Raw genomic sequence first — 25,044 nt, 5'->3', positions numbered from 1 at the left:
AGGAGTAGGATTCACATGTCATTCAACAGTGGTAGCATTTTCTAAGAGTGCTTGGTCTGGAGAAGCACAAACTCAGGATTCATAACATAGTAGTTAACGTTGACTTTAATAATAAGAATATGTTTTTCGCAAGCAAACCTTTTTTGTTTTAGCAGTATAAGGAAACTGAAAGACTGGGGAAAAAACAACTTTCTAATTTGTGCCTGGCAGTTTGCATGCAGCTCTTTGGCGGAGGTTCGTAGCTCACTGTGCTAAATTATGGTTGTAACAAAAGAATCTGTGAGAAAAGCAGTAACCCACTGTGCTATGCACATAAAATACTTTTCTTCACATGATTCATGTTCTTTGCAAAAGGAATATTAACCATCTGTGCTTTCTTAGATGGGTCAAAACTGCCACTTAAACTCACATCAGGTACATTCATCACCAGTTATCTTGACGCTTTTATTTTTGCCTGAAAGCTACTGGATGTACAAGGAACTTTGCTGTGCTTTTAAAACTGCTGCACAAAGGAAGTAATAAGTATAAAAACATGAACATGTTTCAAAAGGCTGAAACTGGAGAAGTGCCTTCTTGCCGGCCCAGGCCTGCGGATCCCCTAGGAATGTGTCACGGACCCGCTATATTAAGCCACAGGGGTCAGTGTGAGAAGATGAATCTGGTACAAGAACAGCCAACAGAATAAAAGAAAACAATTCAAAGGTGAAAATGTAGTGGCCCATAAGGGCGACAGATTATGCTACCCACTTGTAGCACAAAATAGCCAGAAGAGGGGTAGGTGGAAACGAAGAGGTACCAACATCCTCAATGGAAGCAGACCATGAGAAGGAAAAAAAGCAGAAAACGAAGTCCCCCCTACAGTAATTGAAAAGGACACTGGTATTAAAAAAATAAAATAAAAAAAAGCAGTAAAACACGGAGTGAAACAAGAGTTATTACACTACTCCCAGAAGGAGCACCAAGCAATTTCCCAGTGGGAAAGAGAAAACTATAAAAGAAACACTAAAAGCCTTCACTTGCTGCTTAATGAGGAGGCAAGAATACTTGCTAATGTTGCAGTGGAGAAGAGATGTAAACCTATAAAAGCTTTCATTGGTCAAAGTTTAAGAAAAAGTTGATCTCTTTTGAGAGTTCTGACAGAGAAGTGGCCTCTAGAATCGGTAAACAGAAGGAGTTTGGGGAGAGAGAAATGGGGGGAGTCGTGTGTTCAAATGGCGAAGCTGAACACTATCTTATACCAATATTTTATAAACAATTTCCACAGCAAACAACTTCTGGCAGATTAATGTTGCCGTTTTTAATATGGGTACCAGTTCTGGAAGCTACCACAAAATACGAACTACCTTTCCAACAGGAGGCAAAATGGTGGAAAACTGGGGAATCCCTCTGAGTTAGGAGAGGAGCCCAACCTGAGGACTTGATGCACAGTCTCGTGGAGAAATACACACCCCCTCACACAACTGTTGATGGTGTTCCAGACCGTAAATATTGGAAGCTTAAGCTGCCTTAGATCTTCAGCATCATCAGGGACAGGGCACCGCATGTCCTCTATGGCCTCAGCTCAATGGAGACTGGCTGTCACATCTGCAGAGCAGCCAGGTGTAAAAGAAGAATCCAGAAACAGTTCACAGAATGCCGATTCTAACACCAGGACACAGAACAGAACTACAAGCACTCTGACAAAGATGTTGCAATCTGACTTGCTGTGTTTTTGATAGTATTGATAAAATTGCTCAAACACTTAACTACCAAAGGGGAGAGAAACATGTTCAAGGAAACTTACTCCAGCACTGGCTTTGAATTAGCAAATTCTGGAGCCTACCTTAGTACAAGGCAAGTGTATCCACCTAGTGCTAGTACCCACATCCACACCAGCACCAATATGGACTCTGCCATTCCTAGATTAGAGCCTATTCATGGGTCTGCACTGGAGAAAGGGGTGGAGAGTTCAGATAACCGAGGAGATGTGGCTTAATGGTCAGTTTCCAAATTTAGAACTGGGGAACCTGGTTCGAGTTACAGCTTTGGCTCAACATCCCATGATTCTAGGCAAATCATTATCTACTCATACCTTTAATAAAAAAAAAAAAAAGAAGAAATTAACCTTACCTTCACTAATGTAACCTGGTGCTTATGCAAAGGGCTCTTAATGCCCTTGGGCCACGGTCCGCTATACAAAACTGAAAAAAAACACCGTTCGGTATCAAACAACAAGTTTAAAAGGTACCAGGCACTTGTCTCCTTATCTGATAATTCAGACATGGACTCTGGCTTATGCACCTCTGCCAATGTTTTCTCTTGCTGACACAAAAGGTTTTTATGTCCCTAAACTCTGGAAAAGGTCCAGGGATACACAAGGTCACTGCTGGATTGTTCCACTCTTACCCTATTTGGGCTGCTATTAAAAAATGTAGTATCTTATGTGATAAATGATGGAGTGCTGATACCCCTCAACTGGAAGGGCACTGAGCGTGTCCCGGTTATAAAAAAAAAAAAAAAAAAAAAAAGGGTGCTGTAACATTCCCGGCACCTATCACCCTACTAGTCAACTGGATAACCTCCAAATGATTTTTGGTAAACAGGTTCTTGCAAAGTTATCTGAGCGGATTGTAGAAAATGACATTTTAACCAATTTGCAAGAGGGTTTCAGAAAGTAAACAAACTTTGGACCAGATTTTTTGTATTTTGTTGTCCAAGTGGAAGGCCATTAACATTGGTTGGGGGTGAACTTTTTTGTTGTTTCCTACATGCTTCCTTTAATACGGTCCAGAGAGCTAAATTCTGGAAAGCCTTGCTCAACATGAACATGCCGAGAAGTCTACTTAACAGTACAATGCATATCCAGATCAGGTGGGGAACAAGTGGGGAATTAATGGAGAAGACTGAGGTCAAGAGTGGCGTACATCAGGGCTGTGCCCTGGACCCAACCCTTTTCACCTTTTTATCGGCAGCTGCACTGGGTTTCTGGCAGACTCTGCAAATGATTCCCCCCATCCTAGCTGGACAGAAGGTTCCTGCTCAATTTGCAGGTGATACCCTTTTAATTTCCAAGACCGCTGTGGTCTTACAAAACCCTGTTAATAGATTTTCCGTATTTTGTGAGTACCACAGCTTGTGAATGAATGCCCTTAAAATCAACTTATGGCTGATAAGCAAAAAACGTTTAAAGGGAACATACGGCTGGGTCCAAATACTCTGGAGAGGTGAAATAATTTGACTACCTAGGCGTTCGACTGTCTGACTCTGGTATTACAAATTACAGACTCGGGTATTACAAACTACTAAAAGCTGATGGTTGATCAAACACACAGCTTCTGCTTTAAAATATGTTTGCAAAAAGGGGACCATTGCACCCTATTTCACCAAAGACCGAAGTCTACAACCCATACATTAGGAGCACTACACTGTATGGGGCAAATCTTTGGGGCCTCTGCAATGTATCTTCTGTGAGGTTATGTATAAACAACTTTAAGGGCTTTTCTGAATCTTCACCAAGGTACTCCCTTGCTGCCCCCGAGATACGATCTTGCTCTAAGGCCATGTGTGATCTTGTTAAGATACGTCCCATTCTAAACTGGATCTGAGTCTGGAGTATTCAGGAAATAAAACCATACAGAGATGCCCTGGAAGGTATAGTTGGTTACAAAAAATCCCAGAGTATTCACTGGTTGGCCTATGTTAAGCAGTCTCTGATCGACCTGAGCCTCAGCACCTGTTGGTACTATTTGGTATCTATCCTTTTGCCTATGGCAGTTGATGTGAAGCACAGATTTTGGGACAGGCACATGGAATTAAGTGATCTGACAGCATGGGTAGTCTGACCAAATCCTTTCACCTTTAGAAATGCATAATTATGGCAGAGGGATTTGTTGATTATATTAATCCCCCTAATGCAAGAGCGTATTACTTGAACTTTAGATACAGTATTTTACCAACTGCTGTTTTAACTTAATCTCAGCAGACATCTGTGGCTGCTTCTAGTTCTTGCCCAGCATGTTGCTACAAGAAGGAAACAGAACACTTGTTGATCTGTCTTGCATAGTCCAAACAGACTTAGGTGGATTGTACCCTAGTGTGTACTAGGGTTTACTAATCGGATTACTGCATTAACAACTTGCAAAAGCAATAACAGTAAACGTGTGGTCATTGCTGTATATACATTTTTTTACATTGCATGATTGACTAGGTTATGCACATCGACTGCTCTCTCCCGCTGCCTGTTATGTATTTCTGTAGAGCAAGTGATATATTTGCCTTCTAAAGGAATTTTATTCTTGAATTGTGATTTTCTGAATTTTAAAAGGGCAGGTTTTATTGCTTTTGAAGCATGCTGACATGCACCGATAGATTTTACTTGTGTGTACTTGATGAGTTTTTAAAATCTGGGTGGACAATAAAATAATTGGTGTGTAGAAAATTCCACTCAAGGCTTAATTCTGGGCTTTTCTGGAACAATACCATTAAAATATTTTGGATTGGTCACTCATGGCTGAGCTCTGGTCCTCCAAATGTTTCTCTTTGGTGGTCACGGTTTTTAGTTCTATGTGGATTGGAGATGTCTACTATCAATGACAATGGAAAAAGATAAAGCAAATTTGGGCTGCAATCATTAGATATATGTAATCTCCCACTTTCCCTTCGGATACAAATTCCCTTTTGTACATATAATTATAAGCTACAGCATCATGTTCAATAGTTATATATTAATGTTTTATATAATCAAGGATCTGATTATCACTTTTCTGCTTTGTATGTTATGCATAATTTATTAATGTTATACTAATTTTCTAATTTGAATTCTTGTACCATATTCACTCTTGGAAAAAAAATCTGTCCTCAAACATTATCTAGAGATGCATGGTCCAGAGCTAAAAGAACCTTTCTAAACTTCAGAGGATGATTTGCTTCTCTTCTAAGGCACAAACAAAATATAGGCCTAACAGTAGGTTCAACAGAATCTGTCAATTGCATTCTTGCCTGACTAGCCAATGAAAGGCTTAGCAAAGTGAGCTGAAAGTACTGGGAAATGAGGCAAGCTGTAAACATCAGCCAAATATTTATCTAACTCCCATCACAAAATCCAAAGGTCTAAAAACATGGTCTGGAGTGACTGGTCATGAGTAATAATGGGGCAGCAGACTGTTAAGTGACCTGCAAGAAACTTTAATTTTGAAATGTAAGGAGACCAAGTTAAAAATATTATTGACCAAACATTTAGCTAATTTAGATAAAAGGAGTCTATTAAGAGCATAAAACACTCTTACCTGATCTGCTCCAGTGAGATGTATGAAGCCTTCAAGAATATACGGGCTTAATCTGTCCATTACATCTAAGGCCAATTCTTCATCACCCTAAAACGCACAACAGAAATCTTTAAAATGTCACAACAGCACCAGAAATGTCTGCACCAAAAACTAGCATAATATTTAAAAAAAAAAAAAAAAAATACAGAGCATTTTGAGACCTACCTTTGAAAGGTCTAAGATGGTAAACAAAGCCCGTACTTCTTTGAGAACATTGACAGCCAAACGCCTGGTACTGGGCCGACTGCTGCACAGAATCACCAGTGCAAATCCTTCTACAATGTGGAATACACTTGAATACGGACTCCTCTCTAAAGGAAGTGTGTGGATGGCTCCATTAGAAACACCACGCTGAAATAAAGTTAAAACAAGACTGGTTTTGTTAATGACAGAGGAATATTTGTGCTTTCATAGGATTGCCAATCATAACTATGCATGTGGCCCCTTTTCATGAATTATGCAACAAGCAGAAAATTAAAAATGTCTCTGCAAGAAGGAAACGTTGAATAAACTATAATAAGCTTCCCTAGCTCCACTCCTAAAGTTTGAAGGCTGAACCATAAATTTCCAAATATTCTAAACACTGGTAAAATGTGGACATAGTTGCACAATATTTTTCCAAACAACTATTCCATATCTACAACGTGTGAATAAGACACTGCATAGAATTGCATAACACCTTGAGTGTTAAGGAGCATTAGACCTACTGCTATGGAACAGCCGCAGAGTGCCCTTTATCAGTTTAGTCACTCGAGAATTTATTAGTAAAAATTACCACACAGCCACAAGATATTCAGAAGTGAAGGTGGGGATCTGATATGACAACACATTACACTGATAACTTCTGTATATCAAATCTGTTTTTATTCAAGGAAGGCAAAATGTGGAAGGTTCACAGATCTGAGGTAGATTCTCACCCCCGCCCCCAGCCTAGAGATGGTTACTATAAAAACTTTACCCTTAAATAGTATTAGCATATGCAACAATCAGTTACACTGAAGCTAAAGTAGATTACCATAAAATACTCTGATGCACTTTTCACACTAGAATGTGTGGAGCTATTTTATCTCATAAATTCTGCTTCAGGATAAAAACAGCAGATGAATAGTTTAGAGTAAATGAATACTTCAAAATCACATTTATGAGGCGTGCACAACCACATGAAAGAGTAATGTACACAGACTGCTCAACTATGAACTCTTATCAGCATCAACACGCAAGACTTCCCCGTGGTCCATTTAAAAGTTCATCTGGTAAAGCTTCAACTTCACAAGGTAAATATTACAGACAAATTTAGTTCATTGATGTGAGATCTATGCCAGATTAAGGATTAACTAACTGATTAGGTCACTGAACTCCATTTTGATTGACTGCAAGTTATTATACCTTATGCTGATATCTTGTAATTATGTTGTGTAGCCATTCATCTTGGATCTACGCAGGGCACCTTTTGTCTATTTAAGTGTCTGCTTTCTCATCTTCGGGCTTTATGTACCACAGATGTCTGTCACAGTTGATTGTGTAATTGACAAATGTATGGATTTTGTGAACCTAGTAATTTCCAGTCGATTGGCTGTGAAGTACCAAAATGTGCTCACACAGTGATAAATAGACGAACAAAATACAGTACCTTTAAGTAGATCTTTGCACTGACTTGGGAAGTGGGTATTTGGCACTTGGAAATAAGCAATGTAAAGTAGATAGTACCTATTTTACACGTGAACGCGGACTGGATCAGAACTCTTAGCAGTCGTGTGTGTGTTCACAGCTGTTTCATGGCAGGACTAGATATGGGCTGCTAGTTTTGGTGAAGATTCCATCCACCTTACTTCAGGCTACCCTTTGGACTATTGCTTACTTTCAGATGCCAATTTCCCAATCACAGCAGATATTTATTTATTACTAAGTGCGGTCCCAGTCTTTAAATCCACTGGATATTATTTCCGACAGACAAGCAATTCATGGATCGCTGCTTCCCCAATGAAACATCTACAGTCCTAATGATGACCCATTAAGCAACCAAGATCAAAATACCGTAGGTACACACAGCTAATAAAAATTGTATTTACTCATCCACTGACCAATACTTGGTGTGTCCACAGTGCTAATGACAACTTTTGAGGATATATTGCAGAACTGTTTCGTACACACTAATTTTATTCGCTTATTTTTTAATGTGTGAGCACATATGAGCACCTCTTTGAAGCACGTAAGTGTTTAATACTTGTAAAGCACGTTTTTCTTCTAAGTGCTGCATAATTATAAATTAAAAAAAATATGTTTGTTGTTAAGCACGTTTTTCTTCTAAGTGCTGCATAATTAACCATAAATTTAAAAAAATATGTTTTTTGTTCTGCCACACTGAAACATTGATCTGTGTGTGTTAACTGCCACATGTTCTAGAGGTTTTAAAGAAAATCGTAGCCAGTCTTTACATAGCTGCATTTTGAGATGGGCAAGTTGACACAAATAAATGCAAAAATCTGAGACCTTTCTGAAATCGCAAAGCCTCTAAGCAGTGTCCAAGTCTGCAGTATGATGCACTTCAAGACCAAACCCCTATTCTTGGAAAACGACATCACTAAAATTTGTCTTCAACAATGCTATTCCAAGTAGCTCCAAAGTAGCATTTGCAACTGCGTAAAATATCCATAGTGTTTGAAAAACTTGTGAAATCTGATAAACTTAATTTCTCTAATCAACCACCTATTATAGAAGGAAAACAGTGAAATCTGACTGAAGTTGGCAGTTTTCCGCTACTGCCAACCAGACACTTGGTAAAAACCCTTGCCGCAGAATCAAAGGGAAGGACTCAAAATTGACTGATCAATTCCACAAATAAGAATTATGAAAATAAAAGGGATAAAAATGCATAATTTGTCCAGATGTCACTAACTGAATGGTACTAAAACCTTAAGTGTTTCCAAGGGTGTTAAACATCTAAATTCTGAATGCAAAAACCAAGGGTGGTTTCGGTTTGCAGCAAAACGCTTTAAAAAAAAAAAAAAAAAAGATCGCATGTTAAGCAGACGGAATTTGATATTTTTCACACAGAAAAATTAATCACTTTATACACAATTTCAAATTTCCTCAGATGTGGAAACGTTTTCAGTGATGTGTTACCTAGAATGCTTGTGCCAGCAAATTTCAGTTCAGAATGTTGAGCATAGGACTAGAGACACATTTAGTCTCAGTGGTTGCAAACACAGACAAACTTACTAATTTGTTCATGCTTGTGGTAGGTTAAAGCTACTTCAGTGCACGTGTCAGTGCTCTGATGGAATAATTGTGACCTACCAATTTCAGATAGTCCCATAAGCAGAATATTGTAATCAAGCATAACCCAACCAGTACCTAGGAATAGGAACCCCTTTCTCTTATCCAATAGCAATTGAAACGTAAGTAGAATTGTGATGTGAAACTTACAGCCAAGCTTTTTTTTTATTTCTCTCTAGAGTAGAATGGAAAGTAACTCCTTGGGTCATTGCTAGGTAATTAAGCATGCTTTCTGGCATTAGGCTTTACACAGCTTTTTGACTTAATCATTAATAGTTCAATTTACGCCCTTACCTCAGTTATTCCTATTATGCTAACAAGAGATCAAAAGGGAAAACAGGCCATTCAGTGTTTAAAGGTCTCAGAACAACAACGTGTAGCTTTCTGTGCTTATACAAAGGTTGTTGAGAATGAAATTAAACTTCATTAGTAAATCTGTATCAAAGCAATATGTTGGACAGTAGTGGTTATTCAATGGTTGACCCCCAATTAATTGTTACTGGAATCTGGGAGTCCAGAGTGAATCATTATTGGAATCTGGGGTCCCTGGCCTAAGCAATATCAGTGATTTGAACTGCAAAACAATACATAAAAATAATTCAAGATCCATCACACAAATAGACATATGATGATGTATATTTTATTTAATTCACAGTCATTTTTATGGTAAGGTTGGAGCTTTTTTAAATTAAATTGTCCATACTAAATTCTGATTGGTGCACCTGTGCTGCTCCCACAAATCGAGAATGCCAAATTAATTTGTATTTTTTGTGCTTCCTTATTTATACAGAAAATTAGTTTTTTTATTTTTTTTATTTTATAAACAGTCCGCAGCCCCGCTGAGTAGCCATCACGGACCCTCAAGGTCTCCAGACTTTAGGTTAAGAACCACCGTTGTAGAGGTTTAGCATAGCAGAACAATTATCTTCTCTCAAATTCAATACTACTGTAAAACAAACTGCATCGAGCTACCATACTTTCTTTCAAATGGCCAAGCAAAAACCTCCCTTAAATACACCATCACCCCTCCCCTCACTTACTATGGAATTTAAATCTAAACTGTCCTGTCGGTGACCAGTTACAATGCCAGCAGAAAGCCTCTTCAAAGAACCCTATGCTTTGTTCCTGCACTAAAGGAGCAGATGCCAAACCAAGTCTTAACAGCCCTCCTTAAAAACAAATCTGAAGAGTCTAGCACACTATCTGTGGGAGACATTGTATTTAAAGAGCAACTAGGGTTTTAAGTCCACCTAGTGTTTGTAGTTTTACCAGCCATTAGTATTTGGTCAAACAAAAACCTCACTGTGGCTCTACATTTATATTATTTCAACTTTTTAGTGGGCCTCCATCGTGCTGCTTGGATTTTCTGTCTTGAAGCAGAGACCTTTCCTTGACTACTCTGAAGTCATTATGAATGGCAAGTCAGAAGGCCTTTGAGGAGTAGAACAATGTCAAAGAAAAGAGACAAAAAGGTTGACAATCACATATATTGGCTTTGCTGCACTCAAATATTACTTTATGGGGCAGTACACTGTCTGGGTTGGAAAAGACCTTTCAGGTCAAAACAAACATTTTTGACCCAACTGACATTTGCTCCCAAACTGTCAGTTTTCACAGGAGTACAAAATTAACTTTTTTTTCTATGAAGAATTGTGCTGCTTTTTAAGTCCTATCCCATATGATAAAATCCTTTCAGGCAGGTAGGCTCATCCATAGTAAATAAATCATGCCATAACAACCAGACACATTCCTTCTCAAAGTCAAAAAATGATGCCTTCACCCAAGTCTGGAAGCCATTATCATACTGATTGTACAACAACCTATGGGACACTTAGGGCCTAAACAAAACATACAAAATGTGCACTCATCACCCTATAACACTCTTATATGTATAGATTCCACCACCACTGAAAATTCGAAATCATGGTCTCCAGTATGCAGACAACTGGAGGCACAATCCATTTCCAGTCAGGAACAAAAGCATTTGTGTCCGATCTGTACTACAGGAAAAGGAATGTAGCTTAAAACTGCCTTCATGATGCTGGGAGTAGGGCGATGGTTTACTACGCTGAAAACTGCTACACAGCTGTTAGAAATAATCACACTAATGAACCAGGTCCTACACATGAATACAACATTTTACTTGTAGGTAAATGTCGATTCACCCAAATCTTCACATTATATAGGAATCTCACTGAACTCTTGTGAGGCTTAGTAGGTTGAGATTATTATTATGTGTGCTTTTCCTCTCCTTTTTCACATGCCTTTTGAGAGGGAAGCCTGGCCACCATAGTTTTGGGCAGGCTTTATTTGTTTTTAAATTGCTCTGCAGCGGACAGCAGGCCTCTGCAGATCAGCATGCTTACCCTATTGTATAGGCTTACTACGTTTAGCAGTATCTTTAAAGAGGGAGCCATCTGGGCCACTTACAGATGTAAATTACCTACTCCATTATAAGCATAACTGTTATTTTTACTGTGCAGTGAGGATGTGCTCTCCCATGCAAGGCAGCCCTAAGAAAGCTCTTTCAAAGGGGCTCCCTAATTCTGTTACAGATCTGCAGTGGGATTTGGAACCCACAAAAGACCCATAAAGAGGCATGTTTTCCAGATTGTTTTTAGCAAATTATGCTAATATACAAACCACTGGCATTTGGGCCTATAAGGAGAGCCCAATCAAGAGCATGAAACTGTAAGGTGCTAAAGTAATACTTTACCTGAAAATCTGGATTTTTATGATGCATTTGGACAGCTTGTTTCCACTGGTTTAGTAATTGTACCAACATTTTCACCGCATTGTCCAGAAGAGTGGGATGAATATCGGTAACTTCGCGAACAATAAAATAAACAAATCCTGACAGAACATCTTCTCGCCAGTCAGGGAAATCTAGCATCAAAGCCTGCAACGTATTGAAGGCCAAAGCACGCAATTCCTCATCCATGTGGACTGTGAGTCTATGAAAAGAAAATAACTGTTAAACCGAAGCCTTGGTTTGGAAATTTAGTCCACAAAGTCAAAATCATGAAAGACTTACCTCTTTATTAAGGGTTTCTTGTCTAAACTTATAACCAGTAAGTATTACCACCTAGGAGCTAGATCATAGAATGCTTTACAAAGCCTCAAAATTCATAAATATCTTTTAAAACACATTTTCTAAAAGAAACCAACCTACATATATGACATTCAGAAACGTGCTGACATTAACAGGTCTGAAGCTCTTTTCATAACAAGCAAGGTACAATTTTTTCAATATAATTAGAATTTTTCTGCAACTAAATGGACACACCCAATGAATTGTAGTGGACTGTTGAACAAAGAAATAGACTAATTGAAGACATACATTTTAGATTCAGTAAACATCACAAAACACACAAAACCACAACTGGCTGAATGGAGGGAAGTATACACTATAGGAGAAAAAGGGAATTCAAAAGATTAAAATACTTCTTAAGTAGGGCTCCCGGTTTTATGGTATTTTTTTTTTTTTTTTTTTAACATTTCAGTCTAATTATTCATATTTATCTTTTGGCTAGTTTATTGGTATTTACTAATATTTATTTTGTAGTTTAAGACTAAATGGAGTAGCAAAATGGTACATTTCCATATTTATTTAACTGATAAACATGTACTCATACACTGATATGCTAGTTGCGATTTAGCAAATTAAGTAAAACACTACATCCACAGGTAAATATTAGCATTATACACAAATGTATGTTAACATATGCCTGTATTTTGGGAATCCTGTTTTTAACATCCCATGGATCTATCTGCTTAGCAGCTGGACTGAGATTTGTGAAATACAGTGTGAGGAGTCACTCACAAGAAGAACAATTGTCGGTATTTTTCCGCTTTGAAAAATAAATACAAATAGAAACATATTGTTTCCATTCTGTATTTATCTGTAAAAATTAGTAAAAATGAAGGACAGGGAGCCTTATTTATAAGTAACTTAACAGTTAAAATTGTATTTTGATCTTCCAGACACTCATTTTAAGAGGCAGAACATCAGAAACAAGCGCAATAAATGTATGAGTTTAACCGAACATACCATAAAGAAAAACAGTAAAGCTTTCAATACAGAGAGAAGATAAAGTTATAGGCCTTTGGAGATCAAGGAGTCAAATGTCCGGAAGGAGATTGCCTGGTGCTAAGTTAGACACTTTGCTGTAGAGAGTGATGACAAACCATCTCTTAATAACCTCACTAAGTCAAGGTTCACGCAGTCTGGACACATTCAGGCAACCTGCCATGTAAATTTTTTAGTGTCACCAGGTCCCTCTATTACTCTATGAAAAGAAATTGAACACGGTCAGCCTCTTGTGGCAGAGCAGAAGTTGGTGATGCAAAAGAGTAGCGTAAAAGTACTATGACCCATGAGAGAGGACTATTTAGTTTCATTCATTTTAACGTGACAGAAACTAAGAAATCCATAACATTCTCTAATTTAATAAGCAGTCCTAAAAGAACTTTTATTTTTAAAAAAACATACATTTTCAGAACTCAGTAACATGGAATGCTTGATATGTATGGTGTCAAGAGGTTCCAGAGATGGAAATACCCTGCTGCCCTTGTTTTGCTTCTCTCCCAGCATCTCATAGCAACCTGAAAAGGACTGTCAAAAGTGCAGATGAGAAGTGGCCAAGAAGTTATATTAGGCAGACTATTATGCATGAGAAACACTACACTAAGTGAAATAACTTCCAATGAAGATTCAGCCAATAAGGATTTCTTCACATCTACAAGATTCCCGAGGAATCAGTCAATAATTTAGTATGGTGGGAGCTAAACAAAGTAAAATATCACCAGGCAAAATAATTTTGCCCGAATCAGGAAATAAACCTGGTCAATGCCAGATTTCAAAGCTGAAATAGCTATATTATTATGTCATCAATGAGTCATTTCCAGGTGGAAAGGAAACAGGAACAAAAATAATATACATATCAAGCGGGGGATAGACATCTACACACAATATCTAGGAACGCCCGTTTCATAAATATTAAATACACTATCTACACCCTACGCAAACGTAATCAGATTTTCCCAGAAGTCTGCCTCTGTTGCTCATGCTGCCAACCCCACGGTGCAGACGTCAAGCATGCGCTTTGGTCCTTCCCCTCTATAGCACAGAGCTGGCATGGCACACAAAGAACACTCAGCACTTGCTATGGAAATCTTGACACAAGGGTGATTTGTGCCCTGGACATCTACAAGAGCACCTAACACAAAGTGGCAGCAAGGTTCTTGCTTTGTTGTTAGCTATGCGTGCCCTCTCCCTAAAGTGACATTCTGTTCAGCCTCCGTCCGTAGCATTGTGGCAGTATACCCTGGTACGCTGGGTTGATGCCTGGAGCACGTTAATCGGCGGGGAGGAGGCAAGAGGCCTTCAAAAACATCCTGCATCTATGGGATGGGATGTTATGCTGATTCACCTACAAAGCGTTAGGAGATTCTCTTTCCCCCTGAGCCATTTGTGATAATCACTCAATTGCTGCATTAGCAAACAAGATTGCTCTCCTACTTTCTGCCCTGCGCATCAGTGATCTTATCTATTCATATCCACCCCAACCTCACTTTATTACCTCCATTATACTCCCTTTTTTTTTTCCTTTACTTACATCAACACTTAGCAAACCGCACCTTACCCAGACTGTGTTCTCACTTGCAAAGTAGTGACAGAGCACTTCACACACCTGCTACTATCTTTCCAATGCCACATTGTTCTGTCCAAAATTATAGCATAGTCATTAATTGACAATTTAGCAATGCTTAAGATTTTGCCTGTATCTTACACTAACTGCTAAACACATCTAGCATTTTTTCTTTTAGAATGCTTGTTGAGCTCTTTTGAGCTATCATGTAATTTTGTAAGTAGATGTTCAACCGGAAAGTAAGTTAAATTTTAACATGCTGTATTGCCTGCACTATTTGAGCATAACAAGTAAATAAAGATTTTGAGGAAAAAAAAGAACAAACAAGGGCAAACACCACTCTTCATAATTCCTTCCTATTGTACAGTATCCAGCCCATCAGTCACTACATTCTGTCCATTCACGTGGGCAGAACCTTTCACCCTACAACAACAACTACTGCAACATCCTTCCACAGGTATAGTTTTTGTCCTTATGTTTCATGTTGTTGCTCCCATACTGGGAAATGCATCACTACACATCCAAAAGCTGTCAACCCCACCCATTTCTTCAACTGTTCTGCTGACTACGGCAAACACCTAGAAATTACTGCTTTGTGTATGTACACACACACGTTGTTATACTTAAGTATAATTAATAAAAACTTATTCTTGAACCACATCATACTGAGCACTGAAAAATAGGAGACACTATATATTTCACTCATGGGCGGAAGAGAATAGGAAACAACAAGCATCCCACACTGGAATGAGGAAGCTATGAAGAGTAACTGTATCAAGCATTAGGGCAATGCAAAAACAAAACACAGGTTTGTTTTATGATGTTAAATTTATTATTGTGTCTGACAACTGTTTTTCCATTGTTTGATAGTTCATCTGGTCATGGACTAGCCTGATGGAACAGATTCAGATTCTCATTTTTTTTTTTTTAAAGACCTATTTATGGCTAGCAAGGTGTTTGCATAAAACCAGATTATCCCTGGAGAAGATGAGTTAGACACGTGCATCTACTGCCCATTTAATGGTTTCAACTGACATAGGAATATAATTATTCAGAAGATTAACTATAAATTACATTGACCACCAAAATGGTGGTAATTTCTGTCAGTACCAAATAATATTTCCTGGAGAACATTTGCCAGATATGGCAAAAAGGCATCTTGGCAATGACTTGATCCATTCATGATCTGAATATCCACTGCTCTTGTACCTCAATCACAAGACAATGTAGAAGCAGACCAAAATTAATATCATATAAACATCTTCCTGACACACTGGAAGATGGCTTAAAATACTACAGAGCAATTAAGTGGAGTGGGGCTCCTCAAGCACAGGTACTGATTAACACTGGGAGATTTATTTTATTGTGGCCAGAGAGGTAGCAGTTTTTTTTATTTTCTTGGTATTGTCAAGCTTTTAGTGTGACGGCACTGGAGACTACTATGCTAGACAAGGTTGCAAATGTAAATCCTCTACATATATACCTTTAAAGCCACTCCAATATGCTGCTATTGTGCGTAACCAAACTATTCTTCCACATAGATGCCTCAGCAAAAGTACATGAATACACTAAGCTGACCAAACACAACCAGGCTACAGTTGCAGTCAGTAAATTACGCTTTTTTGCAAGGTTTGGACTATTTCATTGTTAAATATATCCGAGTTTTAATAAGAACTTAACAAAAGCATAGGAAAGTGCCCCTTTTGGCATGGTTACCCCCCCCCCCCCACCCCCACCCCCCAACCTCCAACACACACTTTTTGCCTGATATTGCTGATATTGATGCTGACTTGTCTGAGTGCTGGGATACTGCTAACCAGGCCCCACATCAGTGTTTTTCCCTAAACTATACAGTTGTTCCCACAATTGGTACCCCCGGCACACAGCTAAGTCCCTTGTAAAAGGTACTAGTGATACCAAGGGCGCTGTGACTAGGGAGGGTCCCTAAGGGCTGCAGGATGTATTGTGACACCCTAAGGGAGGGGTCCCACCGAGCTCATGCACACTGCCATTGCAGATTGTGTGTGCTGGTGGGGAGAAAAAGTAAAAGTCGACATGGCATGCCTCTCAGGGTGCCATGTCCACCAATCATTGCCTATAGCATAGATAAGTCACCCTCTCGCAGGCCTTACAGCCCTAGGGCAGGGTGCTTAAACCACAGGTGAGGACACAGCTGCATGAGCAATTTGACACTATAGTGTCTAAGTCCATTCTTAGATATTTTTGTGCAGAGTGGCCATATTAGGTATATGGGTTGGGAGTTGGTCATTACAAACTCCACAGCTCCATGATGGCTTCAATGAAGGCTGGGAATTTTGTATCGAACTTCTCAGCACATTAAACCCACACTGATACCAGTGTGGGATTTATTGTACAATGCATCCAGAGGGCATCGTAGAGATGCCCCTTGTTCTAGAGATGACCCACAGCAAAGCTTTGCTGGAAGAGTAACAAAACAAATATCAGACAGTCTGTACTGAAGGTCAGACTGATAGTGACACCAGGACAGGAACTTCACCCAAATACCAAAATAAATGGATGTGGTAAATGGGCATCAAGATGCAAGGGTAACATACACTAGTTCTGCAGACACAATATACCCACTCAGTTGGTGCTGTTCGATCCCTGCACACTAGTGCAGCTTGTAGTGATTTTGGTACAGGACCCTGCCTTGTTGCTGTGGCATAAGGTTCTGCAGAAGAGGTAGACCGACCGGAGGGCACATGTTTAGGCTGAACAAGCCAGACTACCACGCCGTTGGCCCAATCTGGGGCCAGTAGGTGCCTCCTGAACTTTTTCAAAACTCGTGGCAAAAGTTGGCAGACATACTGGAGTCCTACTGCAGGGGCAAGCCATCTCTTCGGAAACAACGAGGCAGAAATTCCAGTTTGCAGTGATCATAACAATAGACATTCTTGGCTGTGGCAGAAAGTTCTACCCAAGATATGAGAGAATATAAACATAGCTCAGAGGACAAACACATACTAAATTACCACCACCGACATTCATTTTCTGTTCAAGACACTACCATGATAAAGAAACCTTAAGTAAAAAGAGGTCTGTCAAATTCCAGCTTTTTCGTGCGGGAAGCATTGGAAGCTTTAAAAGATGCCCATCGTATGGTTGACAAAGTCAACCACGCACACTAGTATTACTTAATAGACTTGATCCCACAACAAATGACTAGAAAACTCAATCCTATTAGGGTCTATGGCAAAAAAGTATCCTAGTTCAGAAAGGAATGAGCCGAAGTCAAACTTTAAACATGGGTTATCAAGCAAAGAGACCTTACCTTTGCATTATCCAAAATAATGTACATTCTGTATTGTGGGTAACTTTATAAATCTGATTTGTATCTACAACATTTAATGCTAGCCTTACCTCGATAACAATTCAATGAGATCAGCTCGGCTCATGCCATCTGGAATCAGCCTTGGGATAGCAGCAATACACGTTCTAAACAGGTCAATCTTTGGTTTTCTCTCACCACTACAATGACATGACAAAAATATGAGTTTAGCTACGGCAGGTTATTCTAAGTACTGAATTAAGCAAATAATGTAACCAACAAAGCATATTCTCTTCATGGCATCTATGTTAAAACAGACTGTGTAAACATTTTTGTAGCAGTAGCGAACTACATTTAATATTTCTTAGCATCTCAGGTCCAGTCTTTCAATAATTTGGGCTTTACAATGGAGCAACCTAAAATATAACTTAATCAGTAACATTCTGTTTGCATCTTATGATAATGTTGTTCATTGGGATGTTTGGCACACTCCTGCCAACTAGTGTTAATCTCCGATTTTTTAAGGTGAAACCCCTTACCTCCCTTGAAACTCACTATGCACCAGGACACACAATCTAACTTTATTTTTCCCCTATGGTTTTTAGTGATACAATGTGAAACACAATGTGTTTGGAGTGGAGGAAGAAAAATCATTGACAGAAGTACCACACATGCTGCTGTGAGACTGAATTCAGAGAAATATGTAGAGAGCACATGAATATACAGTTCAATGCTCTAGGTAAGTAAAGTTTTCCGTTTGCTGCATGTGTTGCTGAACATATCGTTGTGCACATAATGAAAATCAGTACTCAAACCCCAAAGTGTTAGTTTGCAAGCAGCATAAGTGTAGAAGTCTGTCCAACTTGTGCTCTCCAGCCATGAAGGTCCACACAATAATGCTTAGTGAACATGAGAACACTCAACATAAGTAGCAGCTCCGCAAACATCTGCTAACAGGATACTGCCTAGTAAAGCCATTGTGGCACCTTTCTTGCTACTAGAATGTGCTCCACAGTGAGGAGTGTAGAAGGTGCAGAGTGCATTGTAAACTTCACTTTGGTAAACATATTTGAATTCATTTTACAATCCACCTGCCAAGACCACCTTTCGACATAAGCTTGCCAAACAACAGAGTTGCTTTGTTTTCCTGATATATTTGGTGTGGTCAACATAGTACATATTTGCTCTTCTGAAATCTGAAGTATGTAAAGCTCTCTTTGGGGCCAAATGGTTACAGAAAAAGAGTAATTCAACAGAGTGATTGCATGGTAAGGAGAGAGTACTTGTTGGACAAAACAAGGGCATGCACAAGGTGTATATCGGTCTTGGATTGCTTGGATAAAAAGATTCACCAATGGACACAGCCGGAATTTCACTTACTCTGTGGAGCGGAGTAAAGGCTACTAGTAAAGCCACCTTTAAGGAAAAACTGCAGGGGGGCAAGAATGCAAGGGCTCAAAAGAGCGCCTCCTGAGTCAAGTAATGACAATATTTACAGATTGGTGGTAACCTAATACATCCTTACATAGATGTTCTAATAGTCATTTTACAGTTGGTCTAGTGATGCCTGCTTTGATTGCTGCTAGGTGCATAAATATTAAAGATTTTGGTATGTGCAACAAGAAATAAAATATTTTGGACTGTGGCTGTCATGGGCTGCATGTTCAGAATGATACAGTGGTGAACAAATCACTTCAAGTTTTCTGCACAACATGCTAGTGTGGTGGGTTTTCTAGCCTCTTTCCAAACATGCATGCACTGAACAGGAAGCTGTAAATATTCACATTTAAAGATCTCAGGTGCTAAACGTAAGGTTGAGCCCCCTGATGGTGTGTAAGCAGATCTTGATCCGATCTTGCAGTTGCAGCGTCTCCTGAGTGTGGATGAACATCTCCTGCAGTAAAGAACTAGGATTGTCAAATCCGTGTGGGAACTATGACAATCTATGTTATTGGTAATCGCAATATTTTTCTGCTGATATACAGAATCTGTGTTTGTACATGTGCAAATATATTGGACCAGTTGACCCACACAGCATTAACGAGTGACAGACTCTGTGGGTACCTGGATGTGAAAGTTTGGTATTTTGTGATCTAGTCTGTGGTGAACAGGTACATTTCTGGCACGCATCAACGCTGAAAGTACAGACTGAGTACCTGGGTGTTGATCATCCACTTGTTGATCTTTCGAACACTCCTGCTGTGGTGCTCTGCAAAGTCATTTGTCATGTGTTGGAGGTGTCCCCGGAACAAAGATATTTGGGTGGCAGCCCACTGCCAAACTGTGTGCATGAGACTCAACAACTGTACATTGTAGTCATGTTCGTGCAAGCGAGTACTACCTTGTTGCAAATTTGCTTCCAAAAGCCCCTAGGAGCCAACTGAGCTACCATCAGACCCAGCACATGTATGTGAAGGAGCAACTCATGGGTTGCGGGTTGTGAGGCTGTCAGTGTGAGCTCCCCAATCCATGAAGGAGGAGTCTGAACTGGTGGTTATACCTGCTTTTCTAAGTCAAGAAACAACCTGGCGAGAAAAGGGTTGCTCGTTTCACCACTGCATTTTCTGCTGAACACTGGGCTCCAGCAACACCATCTTCTCATTCCATATTCGACAATGACTGACTGGCAAGACTTTCCTGAAAAGGAAACGTGTAGTTTGGCATTTGAAACTAAGACAATGCAAGTCACCATGTTTCCTAAGAAGTTTGTTATCTCTCACAAAGTCAGAGATTGTGAGGGCTGGTAGAGGGGAAGAAGCCCTTCATACACAATCACTCACATTGCTGGAGTAATCTTTCTATATAACTGGATTGAGTGTGACCACAAAAAATTCCAGGGTCATTTGAGGACACAAGATAGACTTTTATACATTGATTGTAAAACTCAATTTATGAAGAAGCAAAATAGTTTGTTCAGCGAGGACACAGCACTGCGCAGGACTGCTCCATCTTTAGGAGCCAGTTGTCCGTGTACAACAATAAATAAATGCACCAGCGATGCTCAGCCACTACTGCTAAACATTTGTAAGTCCCTGAGGGGAGTAGTGACTTCAACGGGTAGGAGCACCTTCTCATCTGAGGGGGGAACAAAAAGCAGGTGAGGCTTTGGTACAGCTATTACTATAAAAGCCAACCTCTGTATACTGTACTTGCTGAAGTAGCTGCTGCCTTTTGGAAAGGGCTGCTGGAACTGGGATAAAGTGAGGAGTGGAGTACAATGCTTTAGATTCTGCAGAGTATTTTGGATGGCAGAAAAAAATTGTTACTTACCCAGTAAGCATCTATTTGTGACATGTAGTGCTGCAGACTCACATGCTCTGCGTGCTCCTGCCATATAGTGCTGTGTTTGGAGTTGTGCAAGTTGTTTTTCTTCAAAGAAGTCTTTTGAGTCACAAGGTATAGTGACTCCTCCTCTCAGTGATAATGGGCATAGACTCCACTGTTAAGATTGTTTTCCCGCAGGGAGGGAGAAAAGACTACGTAGTTTGTGTAAGTAAAGTGATGACCATGCTAAATGTATAGATGTAAACAAAGACTGCAACAGGCACAGGTTTCCAGGGAGGAGGGTGGACGCATGTGAATCTTCAGCACTATATGCCACGAACAGCTGCATACTGTGAAAGTAACAAATTCAATTTGGTGGCATGTGTGGCTGTAGATACACATGCTCTGCATAGAATGTAAAGCAGTCACCCCACGGAAGCAGCGGCTAACCGGTGGGTGTTGCAGTGGCTTGAAAAAGAGAATGTAGCACTGCCTGTCCTCCATTGACTTGCTGATGTGCTAATACATTCACACAATAATGTTTGGAGAAAGTGTGTGGTGCGGACCACGTCGCTGCTTTAAATAGTGAACTATGGGAATATTTCTTTAAACAGCTATGGTTGCCCCCATTTTTGTGAGTAGAGTGCTCTGGGAGAAACAGAGCTTTAGCATAGCAGGCTTAGATGCATTTTACTATCCATAAGGCTATGCCTGACTTGGATATAGTGTTGTCTTTGTGAGGTGGTGAAAAAGCAACAAAAAAATGTTTAGATTTTTTAAAAAGTTTTAGTTCTATCAATGTAGAACATAAGTGCTCTTCTAACATTTAGTGTGTGAAAAACTTTCCGCAACAGAGTCTGGTTAAGGGAAAAAACTGGCAATTCAATGGATTGGTTAAAATGAAACTGAGATACAACCTTGGAAAGGACTTTAGGGTCACTAACTAAGTGAAGTGATGGCGACTAAGAATGTCACTTTCCAAGACAAAAATTGAAGAGGGGATGACTGTAGCGGTTCAAATGGGGGACCCATGAGTCTTAAGCACTATATTAAGATTCCAAAAAAGCGCAGGAGCCGTCCTTGGTGGAATCACTCATTTGAGTCTTTCCATCAAGGATTTGATCACCATAGTTTTGAAAAGAGAAAGATGCTTCATATTTTGTACGTAAGCAGCTATTGCAGCAAGATGCAACTGTATAGAAGTGTAGGCTAAGTTTGCCTTCTGTAAATGAAGTAGGCTGCAGACAATGTCTTGCACTGTGACTTTGAAAGGGTCAATTTGTTTTTGAAGGAGAGTAGAAAAACAAAACGTCTCCATTTTGCTGCATACGATGCTCTAGTTCTGGGTTTGCACGCTTCCTTAAGAAGGTCCATACATTCTTATGGCAAGTTAAGGTAGCCAAACTATGATCTCATGAGACAAATTGTTAGGTTGAGAGTTATGGGGTCTGGATGTCTGATTTGCTCTTGATTTAAAGTGGGACCGTCCAGCCTGTTGGGGAGCTTCTTGTGTGGAACTATTGAGAGATCCAACAGTGCTGCAAACCAGGGCTGACAGGCCATGTGGGAGCTACCAGGATCATCGTGAGAGACATTTGCCTGAGCTTCCGAATCAGAAATGGAAGGAGAGGGAGAGGTGTAAAAGTGTAGGCAAGTATCCCTGACCACCTCCACCATAGTGTGTTGCCCTCATATAGTGCATCTGGAAAACTGGAGACTAGGTTTGGAGATATTGCATTTTCTACTGTGCCGAAAAGGTCTATTTTAGGGAACCCACACCTATGGAAGTATAACATGAGAACTTGTGGGTGGAGTTACCATTCAAGTTACTACATCTTGCTAAACAGGTCTGCAAAGTTGTTGTCTGTTCCCGGAAGGTAATCCGCTAACAGGTGAATATTGTGATGTAGAGACCAGCGATAGTTGTGGAGACCCTGTCTCCCTCCAACCCCCACCCCCCCTCCTTGTTCCTGTAGGTAAAACATGGGTGACAGATTGTTCGTTCAGAGTACAAAAAAAAAAAAACTTGAGTGAGGTGAGGAAGGAATGCTTTCAATGCTAGGTAAATAGTTGATGTGGAGATTCTGGCGACTGGCATGTCAGAGACCCTAAACTGTTGGGTCTAGCAGGTGTGCACCCCATCCCGTCTGATGCATCCATTGTGAGTTATGTAGGGAACAGTTTAGAGAAGTTACCGCCTTTTCAACAGATTGTTGGTGTTCCAACATTGAAGGGAATGGTGAGTGGGGCAGTCTATCAACACTAGGTTTGCCTGCTGACCCTGTGACTGAGACCACTGACTGGCTAGAAATTCCTGTAGCGGATGCATGTGCCTTGCATGGCAAACTATGGCAGTGCAGGAGGCCATCGTCCCTAGTAGATGCATCACCATCCTTACTGAGAGTTTGTCTGAAACTAAGACAGTGTTGTCTGAAATCTTTGACTCTGTGCAGGATTGGTGTAGGCTGATCCTAACTGTGTTTAGGATTGCTCCTAAGTATGGTTGCAGGTGAGCCTGGGAGATGTTCATAGTAAAACCTAACCTGTGAAAATCTATTGTTATCTGAGTCTGTTGCTGGCATGATAAGTACTGGCTTTGATAAGCCAGTCGCCCAGGTAAGGGAACACGTGGAAGATTTGTCTTCGTAGATGTGCTGTGACCACTGCTAGGCATTTGGTGAACATGCGAGGTTCGGTGGTCACCCCGGAATGGAAGTACCTTGAACTAGTAATGTTTGCCCACTATGAAAAATCCTAAATATTTGCGATGGGCTGGATGCAGTGATATGTGGAGGCAGGCGTTCTTGAGGTCTAGTGTTGCCATGAAATCGCTTTGTTGGAGCACTAGGATGACATCCTTTAAGGTGGCCATGTCAGCGTGCTCTGAAAGAATGTATCTATTTAAAGGCCTGAGATTAAAGTTAAGCCATAGTGACCCGTCCTTTTTTGGAATTAGGAAGTACAGAGAGTATACCCCTAAGACCTGCTGTTGAAGAGGAACAGGTTCAACAGCTCATTTGAGGAGGATTTCCTGCTTGAACTGTGTTTGATGTTTCTGCTTTAATCTGTGAGTGCAAGGTAGAGTGGTAATGAGCTCCAAGTGAGTTTCTCAGTGAGAGAAGGCATCCTTACCCCTACCCTTGCTATTGTTGCCTCTGAATGAGCCTCTGTAGTTGGTGTAAGAGGTCTTGGGCTGCTTCTGTTGTGAGGTGGATGGTTCTGTGGAGGTGGGCTTGTAGGTACCCCTGTAACTTTGGCAATGAGAAGTGCTCCAGTAAGTAGTGGTTTGCAACACTCCCATAGCTTTGGCAGTGTCTTTTTATATTTCTTCTAAGGTAGAATCTACCTGTTGACCAAAGATGTTCCTTGGCGAACGGCATGTTGAGAACAGCCTGTTGGACCTCTTACTTAAAACTGGGACACCTCAGCCATGCGGGTCACCTAAAAAGAATACTTGAGTTAACTGCTCGAGCTGCAGTATCCGCTGTGTCAAGGGCGCAGCGAATAGAAGTAATGGTGATTTGCCGGGGTTGTGGCTTGGCCAGCATCGATGGCGGACGTGTAAACGCACCACTCCGCCGAGGCTTTCTATTTCTCCGATAAGACCAGTGCCCCGGAGGGCACCTCCAACAGTAGTGAGGTCGCGGAGGGCACCGGAAAGGTCCGTGAGTGCGGGGGCAGCTACCCAGCGCTCCGTAGGGTGGACTGAGGGCGGTTTGCCTGGCCCCAGGACCGGCGGGGCATCCTTCCCCTTTTATCCCCCGACGGCGAGGCGCTGGGTGTGCTGGGGCCTGAGTGAGTGCTGGGGGCCCACCAACGGGGAAGAGAAGGCGTCGGCCTTGGAGCGCAATGTCCCCTGTGCGTGCTGCAGTGACCCGGACGGGGTGGAGCAGCACCTGATGAGGGCCGAAACGTGTCTGCCGATTGGGGCCAGTCGGCTCCAGCAAACAGGCACCTGGAGAGAAACTCAGGGCTGGGGTGGCCCGGAACAGGACAAAGGAAGGCCACGGGAGACATGTAAGGTGACACCACTGGGGGGCGAGGGACTTGTCTGGCCCAAAAGAAACGGTTGCACTGAGGGGGCCCCTTTCCCCTCTGGTGACGGGGTGTTAGATGTGCTGGGGTACAGGTGAGCACTGAGGGCCCGATGGAGGGCGCAGAGGGGACCAGCTATGGGGAGAAAGAGGCTGATCCAGGAGTGTGACGCCCCGAGGGGGACGCCCCAGGGCAGAGACAGTGAGAGACAGAGCACGTGCGGCTG

General features: G+C 40.9%; 1 protein-coding gene across 12 annotated transcripts in view; it reads right to left on the bottom strand.

Moving 5' to 3' along the window:
* The window catches only part of FRYL (FRY like transcription coactivator), a 1,894,812-nt gene that overhangs the window by 1,299,046 nt on the left and 570,722 nt on the right, over positions 1–25,044 (bottom strand). For all 12 annotated transcript variants that reach the window (XM_069201557.1, XM_069201569.1, XM_069201550.1 and 9 more), the window contains 4 exons: positions 17,612–17,719; positions 11,296–11,533; positions 5,469–5,654; positions 5,265–5,351 (listed from right to left, as the gene is read on the bottom strand). In XM_069201557.1, coding sequence (XP_069057658.1) covers positions 5,265–5,351; positions 5,469–5,654; positions 11,296–11,533; positions 17,612–17,719 — 619 coding nt within the window. The remainder of the gene's footprint in view (positions 1–5,264; positions 5,352–5,468; positions 5,655–11,295; positions 11,534–17,611; positions 17,720–25,044) is intronic.

Source organism: Pleurodeles waltl, chromosome 1_2 (assembly GCF_031143425.1).
Source record: "Pleurodeles waltl isolate 20211129_DDA chromosome 1_2, aPleWal1.hap1.20221129, whole genome shotgun sequence".
Lineage (NCBI taxonomy): Eukaryota > Metazoa > Chordata > Amphibia > Caudata > Salamandridae > Pleurodeles > Pleurodeles waltl.
The sequence above is the reverse complement of the archived record's forward strand: the minus strand, read 5'-3'. Positions and strand labels throughout refer to the sequence as shown.